Source organism: Trachymyrmex cornetzi, unplaced genomic scaffold, assembly GCF_001594075.2.
Source record: "Trachymyrmex cornetzi isolate Tcor2-1 unplaced genomic scaffold, Tcor1.1 scaffold123, whole genome shotgun sequence".
Lineage (NCBI taxonomy): Eukaryota > Metazoa > Arthropoda > Insecta > Hymenoptera > Formicidae > Trachymyrmex > Trachymyrmex cornetzi.
In genome coordinates this window covers 534,247-548,080 of record NW_017295795.1, presented here as the reverse complement: position 1 = coordinate 548,080, position 13,834 = coordinate 534,247, and the positions used below count along the sequence as shown (strand labels likewise).

The window sequence follows — 13,834 nt, the reverse complement described above, 5'->3', positions numbered from 1 at the left end:
TCTGCGAAGCTACATTCGTTTTCGTAGTTTTCACTCACATGGATGATCGGCCATGGATGAAAGCTATAAAATACAGCTTCAAATATAGATGTATGTATGATATTCTTGCGTTCGGCGCACGTACAGATATCTATGAAACATCTAAATAACGATAAATCGTAAAATTATCCTTGTATTATAAATTATTCGTTCAAATATCGATAGTCACGCATACCGCTGTGAGACGATCAGATCTTTAATTAATATCTCGTCGGTGATCGTATATTCTACATCACGCTACTCAAATATAAATACTGAAAATATGTGGCTATTTACAATAATCTGACATAATAGTCGTAATTCTTAGCCGCAAGCTGTAAACAAAGTTATGAAAACGTAGAGTGATTGCGATGCGTTTCGCCCTAACCGTCGCAACGCATAATGGCAGCTATCGCACGACGTATCGTTCGACTGCGATTCGCACGTCACGGCAAACATTTATATTCGCATTATCGCCATTCGCAACTCGTTACGCAGCCACATTAATTGATCGCGTATCGTTTCGTCCCGGTATTCCCGAGACTCGTCATTATTCGCGAACAGTAAAATCTGCGAACGAGAGTGAGGGATTTTTGTGTGATTAAGGAATTAAGGAATGCGGATTAGTGCAGCGCATCTCGGCGGCAACCAATCGACGTTCGAGTGCACATGTTGCCTACCTTTGCCGTGGGTCGCGATCTGAAATTTCCAAAAATACATTATTAACCCTTATGATACAGGTTGGCTACGTTTAGTAGAGAAAACTAATCAGTATAAGCGGTCAGTGAGCCCCTTTATCTGATTGGCATATTTCATTGGATCCTATTAAGAGTGTGATTTATAATAGTTTTGAAGGTTTTGCAAGAGAAGAGGGTTTTGCACTAATATCAGTGTTGTCGAAGACATTCCAATCACAGTTATTATTTCTTTAATATTACTCCCCATGATATTTAGCCAATTTACTAACAATGGACGCAATAAACATCGTGTTTATACCATTTAAAAAATGGAGCTTCCTAAAGAGCATTTTTGACATGCGTTGTTTTTGTTTTTTAATCAGAAGAAAACGGCGGCTAAAGGTCATAGGACTCTGATAGAAATTTATGGTGATGTTGCTCCATCAATTAAGACATATGAATATTGGTTCGGTCGATTCAAATGTGATTTCAATGTTAACGACAAAATCTGGAAAATGCAGATTTGCAAGCATTATTGGACGAAATCCAGCACAATCCACTTCAGAACTTGCCAGAGAGTTAAATGTTGATCGTACAACAGTTATTAAACGTTTACGTGATATATTATTTAAATAAATCAGTTTTTTCTTTTTAAATACTCTCAAAACTAAATCACACTCCTAATAAAATATAGACCAATCAGAATGAAAGAGCTCACTGAGCGCTCAGTGAGCGGTTGTCGTTCTGAATGCATCTATTAAAGGATCAAGGAACGCTTACTGATCAGTGTTCTTTAAAATGTCAGAACTTCTTGCAGCATTGCTCATTATGCTTTCGATTCCTACATAATTATTTTGATGGTCCTACAAAATTATTTGTAGATCTGTATCTAAATTTTTAGATACTCTAACAAAACCTTTCTATATAAATCTAGATAATAGTAAATATATAAATCTATAATAGATAGCAATAATATATATATAATTAAATTATTTTCAAATCTGTATCTAGCTAAATTTCTAGATACTTCAGTAAAATTGTTTCGTGTATATATTCATAATTTATGCATCAAACGTCGTTAATATATTACAATAGTAATTCCAAAATACATTAACTTCAGGTGTAAGTTACGCAAATTCAATCTTGAACGATAACATTCGTTATCGACGTACTCGCGGCTATACTCCATTTGACTTTATTCGCCAACACTTCTTTTCTTCTATCTTTCTCGTCGATCGGCCAAAAGAGCTTTCAACTCGAAAACGCGGTGAATCAACACCGAGTCGATGGGTCACGGACCGAGAGAAAGAGGATTCCTCGATATATTAGACATCGACTATCGGGGCGCAGCGATCGACCATTTTGATGCACGGCGGCGCTTCTTTGCTTGCGAAACAAACAGAGGCAATTTAGAGATCCTCCGCGGGGCTGGATAGACTCGACAGAGAGACCGATTCTATATTCTCCCGTCCGCCTGTGTCTTTTTCTTTTCTCTTTCTCTTCTACTTGGCTCCATCTGACCTGATCCCCTTCACCCTCCGCTCCCGTTCTTTACGTTTTCTTCACGTCCGGACCTCTGAGATTCCTCCCATTAACCCACTACTGTACGGATTTACTTCTCGCATTTTTAAAGAAATTCGCGAAGGAGAGAAAAACGTTTCCTAAATATCTTGCGACCGTCGTGAATTAACGTTTATCTAAATCAGATCTGAGTTAATCGCGTGCGCGAACACGAATTTTCAATAATTCTGCATGCCGTAGAAACGAGAAAGCAATGGCACAAGTACGCACAGAAACGTGATTCTACAAAAATGAATTATTGTGTCTTCTCCCCTTTTAAAAAAAAATAATCACCGTAAAAGAAGCACTGATTCGGAGTGACTTCTCTTCACTGTACTGTTAAATTTATAATGTTAAATTATATCCAATTTGAGTTCTTTTTAACCATTTCTATAGGTCGCCACTGTTTCTATTCAATATATCATTAGTTTAACTAAAACAATTCAATTAAACAATTTAACTCAGGAAAATATATTAAACTAAACTAAAATTTAATTTATTATTTACTAAATGTATAAAATGGACGTTGTTTACCTTGAAACTAACTATAGAAATAGATTGATTTATATTTTGACATACATGGAGGTTAAAAAAAATCTTGTTTAACTCAAGAGAATAATTATTATTGTTTTTTTTATGTTTAACGAAGAGAGAAAAGTGTTTAATATTTATGACTATAACTGCATGGTAAAATAATTATGATGAGGAGCTTCATTTTTATATTTTTATTATTGCTATTATAATATTCCCAGTAAGCAAGTATCATTTTGACACGTTCCAGCAATATTGCAGCAACATTGCAAATATATAATTGATAAAAAAGCGATTATAATTATAATTGTTAAGTTATGCCAACTACATATATTTTTTAGTGTATAAAATTATAAACATTATTATTATTATTAGCATTTTCACATATAAACACCGTCTTAAATATAATTAATTATAGTCATTTTCGGTTTCCAACATTAATTGTTGTGCTATAATTATAGCAGTAATATAACTATACAAATAGAACTTCTCACCATAATTATTTTACCATGCAATTATAGTGACGAATATCAAACACGTTTCTCTCATACGTACATTCATTGTTCCCTCGACACCACCTATATTTTTTCACGAGAAATTTAAACACCATTTTATCGAACGTTTAAATTTGTGCCAGCTTGTACCTCGAAACTCGAATCCGTGCGAACGCCCTCCGATTTTTTTCTTTTCCACGGTCGTCTCTCGTTCGCGGTTTCTAAAAGTAGCATAAACACACGGACGACCATTTAATTAGACTTCTGGTCGCCCAAACCACCCACCTTCGCTCGTAATTACATTCGTCGACCATCGTCGTAGTCGCCGTCATCCAGTCTCTCTTGGAAGCCATGGATAAATAATCTGGTCACGCGAGTCCATGCGTACCGCAAGAACATCAGGACGCCTATTATCCAGAACATCAAGATCCACAGCACGCGCTGTAACGAGATTTTAAAAGTCAAACTGAGACACCAAGACCGAAATTGTATCAATAAGATTCGTACGCGCGCGTACATGTACATATACATGTGACGAACGACGCGAAAGATAAACGTGAGATTCGAGCCGGCTATTCGATTTATTTCAAATTTCATCCAATTTTCCATCATTCGCTGTATGATTCCAATAGATTTGTCAGACTTCAATAAACATATTAGACTTGAGTAATTTAAACGATCGAACCGCTCGGAATTTAATTGCGCGATGTCGAATGTGAGTGGTAATATTTTTTTATTGTATACCATATATATCCGGTATTGCGAAATTTATACTCCGGTTTAATCGAAACCCCGTAAAACATCTGAAAGGCTATACACAATGGAACGTGTAATTCAGCGATTGCTTTACAATGTCAAAGCCTGCGGGGGGAGGGGGGGAGGGGGAGGAAGAGAGGATTTCGTTTAAACTGGTTGGCCAACATTCTATATCGCGTCGAGTGTAGGTGCGATATTTCATTTTGTAAACGCGGTGCGGAACCACATTTCCTGATTACGCGTAATGGCGTGCGATCCGTACATGGCGTGAAACATTCGCGGTCGCTGCCCCACTCGATTCGCGGCAACGATTCGGGCAAAGAGATTCGGGGGCATGCAGAGACCGCCTATCGTTCCCTCGTAGAAATATGCGCGTAATACGCGTGTTGCCCGAATACCATCCGTGCCGCCTGCAGCGGTGGTGAGACGCACAAAGGAGAGCAACGAATCGTACAGCCACAAAGGGGACTGGGGAGAAGCCCGCATCTTGCGACTCAAAGCGATCCCGCGCGATATTCGCGTGCAGGCGGTCGTGCGTCGCCGGATACATATGTAGGGACAATTTCGGCGAATTTATATGCTAATTCGCCGTGCTCGTCGAGATTAACTTGCTGTTCTAGTTAACCATCGCGAATCCGAGAGCTCGGTCAACCCTTCCCCTCCCGCCCCTTTCCTGGCTACCGCGCGACGACAAAGTCGCGCCTCGCAAACGAGTGACGTAAACACGACAGTCGCCGTGGTGCTCGTCCTACGAAATTCCACTCCGTCAATTGGACAAATCCGATCTCCGAATGTCCCTTTTCCTGACATTCGTCCCTTTCTGTTCAGACTTTCGATCCAAAGCACGGAGATTCACATACCATTCACAATTAGGAAAGCCGACTTGAATGCTGCAGGAATTTTCCCTTTTTTCCCCTTTTCCAGAGAGAATATTAAACAAACGTTACGCATATTAAAGAGGTCGAAAGTACAGGCGTATCTCACATAAATTTTGATAAAAACATGAGTAACGCTAATCAAGTTCGAATAATTCATAGAATAGCGCCATAAATAAGCTCGAAAATAATCACCTGGGATGATTTTCACATCCTCGCAATTAAAAACAAAGTTCAATTGTTGTTTTCATCGAAAATTCATATTATACATTTTTTTCTTTTCTTTCCTTTGTTTAAAACTCTGTGATATACTCTATAAATTTTTAGAGTGACTCTCACGTTGAAGAGAATCTCACTCTTAAAGATTGAAAATTAAGCTTTTCTTTTTCAAAACTGGCTTATTTTTCACTCTTCACGGAGTTTTAGACATTATATAAAGTTTTTCAATATTTTTTTTAAACAAGGAAAGAAATGAAAAAATATTTATTTCCATTTCAAAGAATGTATAAGGTATACATAATAATCTAAAATACTAATAAGTTCTAAAAACTTCAACAATATACAATATGTAATTAATAATAGTGACTTTTAATTGAGATGTAAAAAATACCGCAGATGATCGTTTACAAAAAAAAAAACAGATAATTATTCCTGGCTTAGAGCATAAACAAACGGCGACTGACTCTCTCACTCGGCGAAGTAATTAATCATAATTCTACGACAATTATCTGAACAATCGACGTTAATCTCTCGTTAATTTTGCAGCGTTAGTAAAAGCATCGCGATCTACGGGGCGCAGCGTGAATGATCTATGTTACACGATAAAAAAGCGACAGATAGGAAAAGAACTTTATTGTTTCAACGTGTTTCTCGTCAAACGATATTAACGATAAGAAACTTATTTCCGATAAGTTTTTGTAGACACGCTAAACATTTTAACGGAGAAAACGTGTAATTCAAAGTATTACCGTGAAGGATTAAGAAGAGGTGCTGGTCCCGGTTTTCCATTCCATCGCCTTTTTGCAAAAGAAAGATCTTCTCGGTCTCGTCTACATTATCTTCGCGTGTATGTAAACCTCGCAATATAATTTATTTACGCATGAAAAAAATTATTATTTCCAGAGAAAATAATACAACAAAGCGAAAACATAAACTTCTTAAGTACACACGATTGAGTCATTCGTGTCCCGCGCACCTCTTTTCATTAAAATATTAAGAGTACTTGGCTAAATAGTGTCTTTGTTCTTTCCTTTAATACCCAACTTTACAAACACTTTCTAAATATATTAAAATATAAAATAAGGTAGTGAATTTCAAACATGTTACAATTCTGGACAAAATAAGATTTGAATCCAATTTCTGAAGTTTAAGTTTAATTCTTTTTCCTGTTTGGAACTTATACTTCCACATTAAGAGAATTACCAAACTTAAACATTGAAAATTGGATGCAAATTTTATTTTGTATAGAATTGTACCATGTTCGAAATTGTGCCACTTTATCTTATTAAGAATCAATTAATCATTTTTGTGCATCTGTAAAAGTGATTATAAAAATTAATAGAAGGCGCAAACGATAATTGTGTAAAGGACCGGAAAATCATCGTATGTACTAAGAGTTCAATGCATCTCGATATAGAATCATAAAAAATTAAAGAAAGAAAGGCTTCTTTCTTTAACTCTTTGCCATCCTATATCGAGTTAAACTCGACATAATGCGTTGTGGTAGCCTGTTGCATAATTCTTCAAGCGTTCGAATCTGTGCAGCCTAAAATCTGTATAATCGGTTATATTTTAAAATATTAAAAAATAAATAATGATAAGAAACTTATTTCCGATTAGAAAAATAAATAATAAAAATTCATTCATATTAGATTAGCCGATTATAAAGTTGAAAACGAGATCTTTGATGTTCATTCGCGAGAAATAGTTTGGTCAGCAAAGAATTAAATGTACAATGAGAAATTGAAAAAATTAACAAAAAACGAATAAGTTTTTTATTACTCCTTTAATTGAAATAATTTAGAAAAATATATAATATATGACGTGTCAACTTTTTAAGAGAAAAAACGTTGGAGATATTATTTTACGATGCAATACTCCAAGCGTTGCGACAAGAGGAAATATTGCTGAAGAAGACTCGAACCATGAGTTGAAACGTTCAAGGTTATATATATTTAATATTAAGAAGATTTGCGCTAATTAATAACCAGCGTTGACTCCTATTGTATTTAACGTTATTATTATATATTTTTCTAAATTAAATGTACGATCGTGAAATTTTGTTCATCGATAGATACTGCCATTTTCGCATTCTCGCTATTCCATTAGATCTCTTGATAGATTTGATACATTTTGCGTTCACAAATACATTTGTCATTTCGCGCGACAAATTATCTCTGCAAATAAACTCATGATCGAAGTTCTCGACCAAGTTCGCCGCTGCTACAATACCGCAGTCACCATCTATCGTCTATTTTCGGACAAGGCTTGGAGATTCCGTAACATCCGTCGATATCGCAGAGGAAAGTCGAGTGTTTCTGATGATAAAACGTGCGATAAAACATCACGGTAGTATCTCGGCACTATACAATAATTTTACGCGGCATGACGGCATGTTTAAATTTCCAACAGTAATTTAATTTCGAAAACGAATAATACAAAAGTAAGCACGTAAAAAAAAGATTTACGCTTTATCGATTCATTGAAAACCGAGTCGATCTTTACATCTTCGATCAACTCGACGACTTTTATCAGAGTCTATGTAATTTTAGAGATATAAAATACCTTTTAAATATATATTAAAAAAAAAAATAGATAAATGTCGCACGAAATAATTTCTCGAGAATCGTTCGACGCGTCGCCGCAGCGGAGGAATGAAGGGACGGCCGAAGGAGAATGCGAAATACATGAAAACACCTGAACCTCGGTCTCGTGGAGACTTACAGCGTCGATTTTATTAGTCTACATCCAATAACAAAAATATATTATGTGACAAACGAAATTGAAGGCGGGATCGCTCGTTCCCGCCTCGTTGGGCTCTACGTACATACGTAATATTCACTTGCGACCTAAAGCCTTCTCCCATATCAGTGTTCGAAACACAAGAGAATATCCTCTTGCGCACAAGAATAAAGGGAAAATTCGTCAATTACACGATATAACGGCGTTACAGACAACAATTTCATATTAGTTGCAAGTTACATGATCGGGCCGATGATTTTCCGACGCAAACGAATAATTTCTAACACGTTATATATACACATATAGACCTTTTATTACTAATCCTATTTTATCAAAAGCTAACGGACACGTGAAATTGACGGCTTGGCGACCCGACAGCGGGAATAAAGGGAAATGTGCACGAAAAAAGATTTTTCTGAAGCAGCTAAAAATTTAGCTAAATACGAATTTGAAAATATTGAGTTGTTCGAAAATTCCGTGAATTTTTCAGTAAGTGACGTTCAAAAACCAAAAAATTCTACGAAAGAGTAATTATAAAATTATTCAAAAGATAGAAACATATTGTGAAACAAAATGGTAAATATATTAAAATTATTTTTTGCTAAAAAAATGTTTCATTCGAATTTGGTTTGAAACTTCACACGGACTTTGTGGACAACTCGACAATATTATTGGAACAAAATAATTAATATAGCACGGATCATTTTAGTAACATTGCAATAACATTGAAAATGATGCTGCAAGCTCCTGTGCTATATGAATGTAAGGGATGTTCGAGAATGTCAAAGTTTTTTGCAACGTTATGTTTAAACGTCTTACATAATTGTTTCGACAGTCCAATAAAATTATTTTCAGATCTAGCTAAATGTTCCAGGTACTTCAAGTGTTCTTTTTGTGTGCTGATGTAGATAACGTGCAATAAGACAGTTCGCCAAAAATTCCCGCATTTTGTAGTGATAGACACCCTGATATACGCCAAAATTTGTTTTACATATAATCGACATATGAATTACTCGATCACGCCCCTCCTTCTCTCCCTCGTTCTTCTAGGAAGTAATTATTCTCGTATCTACTAGAAGCAAGTGTTTATTTTTATCATAAGTTTCGCGAGCGATCGTATACAATATTTTGCGGCTCATTCGCTCTCTAGAATTAATACGTTTTTACATCTGACATGCTTTAATTGGGCGTCATCGGAAAACCGTTGAACACATTTAGATAATTTTGCAATTATATTTTGCCCGCGATAATGCGATACAATGCAAAGCAAACCTGTCACAGCTTCGCAACCGCATTATCAATTAAGAAAAGTACAAAAAAGGAAAGAACTCCTAGGCAGAGGGAGAGACTCATTCTTTCTTCTTATATATATATAATAGAATTAACTTCCTTGATTAATAGAATTATTTTCCCTATACACGGAAAGCATTTTTTCTTAAAATTTATTCTGAAAATATAATAGTTGTGGTACAATACAATATTTTAAAGATGTTTACCGTGCATTACAGTAAAATTAATCAAACTTATTTTATATTTTATTGTAGTTTTTTTTTATTGGTGAGTGAGAGATTTACATAAAATTCTTCGAAATACGATGTTGTCCCATGACTCATATTTTCAGGGTAAATTTTAAAAGAAAATTCTTTCCGTGTATAAATTGCTTTTTTTACGTGTAAAAAGGATGGTATAAGATAATGCGAATATTCGCAATTTGTTTTCGCATTATGCAGTGAAAACACAGTTTGCTTCATCTACGTATTATTTATTGGCTAAAAAAACATTCACAATAATCTAAGATCTATTAAAGACGTAAGAAACAAGCTGTGGCACAACAATGTTTTCAACGTCGATTTTACCTTTTCATGGTGGTGCGCTATCTAACAAATATAAGATTTTTAATCGTATATCTTATTATATCCGCTTTATAGAGCCTTTATTACATAACGTAGTTCGACGCGACAAGTTACAAAAATATAAGGTTTAATTACGTATAGAAATTTAGCGTGATATCAACAAATTACCTCCCTTAAAAACGAAAAGACTTAAGTGTAACTCTTCTTTCTTAACTCGCAAAACTCTTTGAGCGTTTCCGGCACACACGATAAAATACACGTTTAACACGCTGAATAAAAATAAATAATACGCTGAAAAATAAAATCGGCACAATCGGCACAACAATGTTATTCCTAAAGAACCGCACTCCGTAAGAGCCGAAAGAAAAAAAATAGAAAGATTATTAGAGACGCTCGATCTCAACTTATATAAATGAATTACGTAACAATCTGTAAGGCGTATTTAAGTTGTTAAAGGGAAAAAGAATACTTGTCACTACGCAATAAAGTATTCAATGCAGGTACGTTTAGTACAATTAATTCACATTAATGCACACTTGCGGTAGAATCTTGGCGATTGAATTCTGCACGCAGAGATATAACGCACGCGGTTGTTCCGTAAATTCTATATAATTTCTAAACTAGTTTAATGAAACCATCCTGAGAATAGGATTGAAGTTATTAAGAATATCGTTCTAACGTTCGCTATCTCGTTCGAATAATAATCTGAATGAATCAGTAAATCGGCCATCCCTTACTCTCTTCGCATTGTTGACAAAACAAAAAAAATCATACAGTGGAATCTCGATTTTAGAATCACTATGTACTCTATGTATTATATACGCGAGTGAACTCCAAAGTTAACTCCGAAAATGCATCGCCAAAATCAAGGCAAACTGCGCTGAATGTCGTTAAACGACTTGATAGACATCAACTGCTAATTTTATATCCTTTCGCATTTCATGCATTTAGAGCATAATAATGCAGTAAATGCATCGCGCTTAACTGAAAATAAATAAAAATGATAGTGACGACAAATACGTGCAACGATCAACGCAATTAACTTTCCTCCTACAACGGCGATATGTATACTGGTACTAAACGTGCTAACATTAAAAACGTTTTTCATCGTAAATTCATTATCATTCACAAAATTATTACCGACTTAAGAATTCTCAATCGACTCACCGATCGTACATTCCGCTATCTTACAATCCAATATCGCTTAAGCGTTTTACTTTTGTTTCCCTCATCGGGAAATTTGTGATTGTTAAAGAAAGTAGCTCGAAAAATAGCCGCTCGAAACGCACAGCGTATCATAGAAAGTTTCTATTATACATTACCGGTAACAATATAAAGCGTTTTATTCTAACAATTGTCGATAAAATTAACAATATAGAAATTCTATGGGAAATATATAAACGATATTCTCATGGCATAGCGAAAGTTCGAGCCGATAAAACGCTTTATCGAGGCGGATTAAGAAACTGACCTTATAATAGCGCAATGAATGATATATTACTCTATAATCACATAGCTTTTGAAAGGCAGTACCGACGGTTCTCTGTTGTAAAAGCTGTTCACTTCCTATCATGAATACGAATCAGATTGTAAGTGCGAGCAAGAACTATATGTAGAATGTAATTATTTGTCATAAATATATTGCAAAAAGATCATTCATAGCGAAAGGTTAAAAAAAAATGACATCACACGGAATATTCAATGCTAGAGGGTGAATATCGTATCTCTTTGGTGTATTATATTTTTACGTATTATCATCTCGTCAGTTTTACACAAAAGAATTCTATGCCCTTCAAAGCGTAATTATCATGGTTCTATATCGAGAGAACGGTTGTCGGAACGAGTTGCTATTATTAGTAAATCGATAAAATGTAAAAACGATCGACGATGATTCCCAGCATGGCTCTGTCGTGGGTCCAACTCCGTCGTGCGTACTTCTACTGTTCTTTTTTTTTTTAAATCTCCAATCTACAAATGCATACTTCTCACAAAGCTTCTTTTTATTACATTTGTTGTTATTCGTCCCGCATATATGCTATCCATAGTCTCGTCTCTTTCTCACAAATTTTTTTTCATATTCGTACTTCTCATTCGCACATTTACGCACACGCACACAAATACCGCACATCAATACGCTCGCATTCTTACACATGCATCACATTCACTTTGCACACTTGCTCTCAAAAGAATACCCATTACTCACGAGTAACGCTAAACAACTTTATAATAATTTAAAGAAATGTATTGTATATATGTATAAAGATTCGCGGAGCCATAGCAAGAGGTAGGACGACAGTTGTAGATCGTACCTTCGATATGAACTAGTGATAAATTGAACTAACAATGCACACTGATCACACAAGTAATAAATCGTTGTCCAGTTCTTCTATTTTATATGTGAATAGTAAGTATTATGAATCCTCGACGTGTTATATCTGTTTTGTAATTGCAATAGTGATAGTTTATACTTAAAGATTTTATTATTGAATGCAACATGCATTTTTTATAGCACTGTTGCGTCAGAATTATATTTGTGAACATGACACACATAATTGATTTTATTTATCCTTCACATCAAGCGCAATATTATATTGCAATCACAAAACATGCCCACTGTATGTATTTGTAATAAATATCCATTTATTACAAATACAAATAAAGCCCAGTAAAATCGATTTAAACGATAATTTGCATTGTTGAGAATTTTGTTTAAATCCCATGTTAGCACATTCTCCATAGTTTTTACATGTTGATTAAGTACGCACAATAATGTAACATTGGATGACAAATGTTTATTGAAATTACAAAATAGAGTAAATCTAATCTATTTGCTTTAAATGAAAAGAAGCCTTAATCAAAAAAAGCTACAATTAAACTACCCTTCAACTATTTTGATATACCTTTCTGCTTATGAAAAAGAGCAAAAAAGACTTTTTTTTTTATATTTCACTGATGATAATCAACTAAAATTCTGGTTATGCATTGACTTACTTATTCTACAATTCGATTTAATGTATAGACGTATTCCAGATCATGCATTGTGATATATCAATAATAATTAGTATCGGGAAAAACGGATATATTACTCTACGAGGAAACGAACATCGGAAAAATATCGATCTATTCACTGATAAAATTTGGACCACTGAATTAGTAGTGCTGGAACAATCAGTTAGTAGAGCATTGGTCAAGTTACACAAAAGTGACTTCAAAGTTACGATGCATATTCAAGGAAATTTTTACTGTCCATATTTCCTGCCTTTTATTTTTTTTGTGCTCGATTATGTACCGCAATAATTATTGAAATTGTGGATCTCGTAATTATTTATACACAAGTATACAGTTACCATTAAAATAGTAAAGAACACATTCTTTTTATAGACAATATTTAAAAGATTATTTCTATGGTGTTGAAAATAATAGTTATTAAAATGTCACTTTATATTTATTCTATTAAAATGTTAATACAATTTTTCTATTGTTGCGCGCGGGTAGAAATTTTAACAACTATTACCATCTTATGCAGAAATAAAAAACTTATAAATATTATCTGCGAAAGAAAGAAAAGAAAGCGTTTTGACTATTTTGACGGTAAACAACTAAATAGTTTTTTTATATATATAAATTATAATTTTAGGAAAGTGCGCATGTTTTTCTTGTTTTCTATTTTTTCTTCTACGTAACTAGAACGTCTTCGAATTATAATAATTCAAATTATTTGCTAATTATCGAGTAATTTTCTTAGTCGCTAAAGCCGCGCATAAATGATAAAGGAAGTAGGTATCGACATAGAGCAACAGAGTAGCATGATAACAGTGGTATCAAGGCAGTTTTGTGTCGGTCGACTAGTTTTGCTCGTCTAATCGAACGACAGTTCATAATCGGACCAATCGGAATCGTCGGAATCTGAGAAGAAAGGGATATCTTCTAAATCAAGATACATCCAACGATCGTCCCTTTCATCGAAGAAATCCCACAAGATTAGTTGCTGTAAATAGTGCAAAACCGCTCTTTCACGTTCTGCGTATATATATACTAAAGTACAAAGTATGTAAAGTATGTAAACAGATGTAGCTCGACTGTGTTCGATACGGAGAATTCTAAATCGC

General features: G+C 34.6%; 1 protein-coding gene across 5 annotated transcripts in view; it reads right to left on the bottom strand.

Annotated features, from left to right (window-relative positions):
- Positions 1-620: 620 nt before the first annotated feature.
- Positions 621-13,834, bottom strand: part of LOC108770041 (probable E3 ubiquitin-protein ligase makorin-1) — a 27,244-nt gene continuing 14,030 nt past the window's right edge. For 4 of the 5 annotated variants that reach the window (XM_018521343.1, XM_018521335.1, XM_018521367.1 and 1 more), the window contains 2 exons: positions 3,566-3,721; positions 621-717 (listed from right to left, as the gene is read on the bottom strand). In XM_018521343.1, the coding sequence (XP_018376845.1) occupies positions 3,578-3,721 (144 nt within the window). In that variant the 3' untranslated portion in view covers positions 621-717; positions 3,566-3,577. Of the gene's footprint in view, positions 718-3,565; positions 3,722-13,372; positions 13,714-13,834 lie in introns of those variants that run through there. The other variant, XM_018521350.1, reaches the window with a different exon arrangement.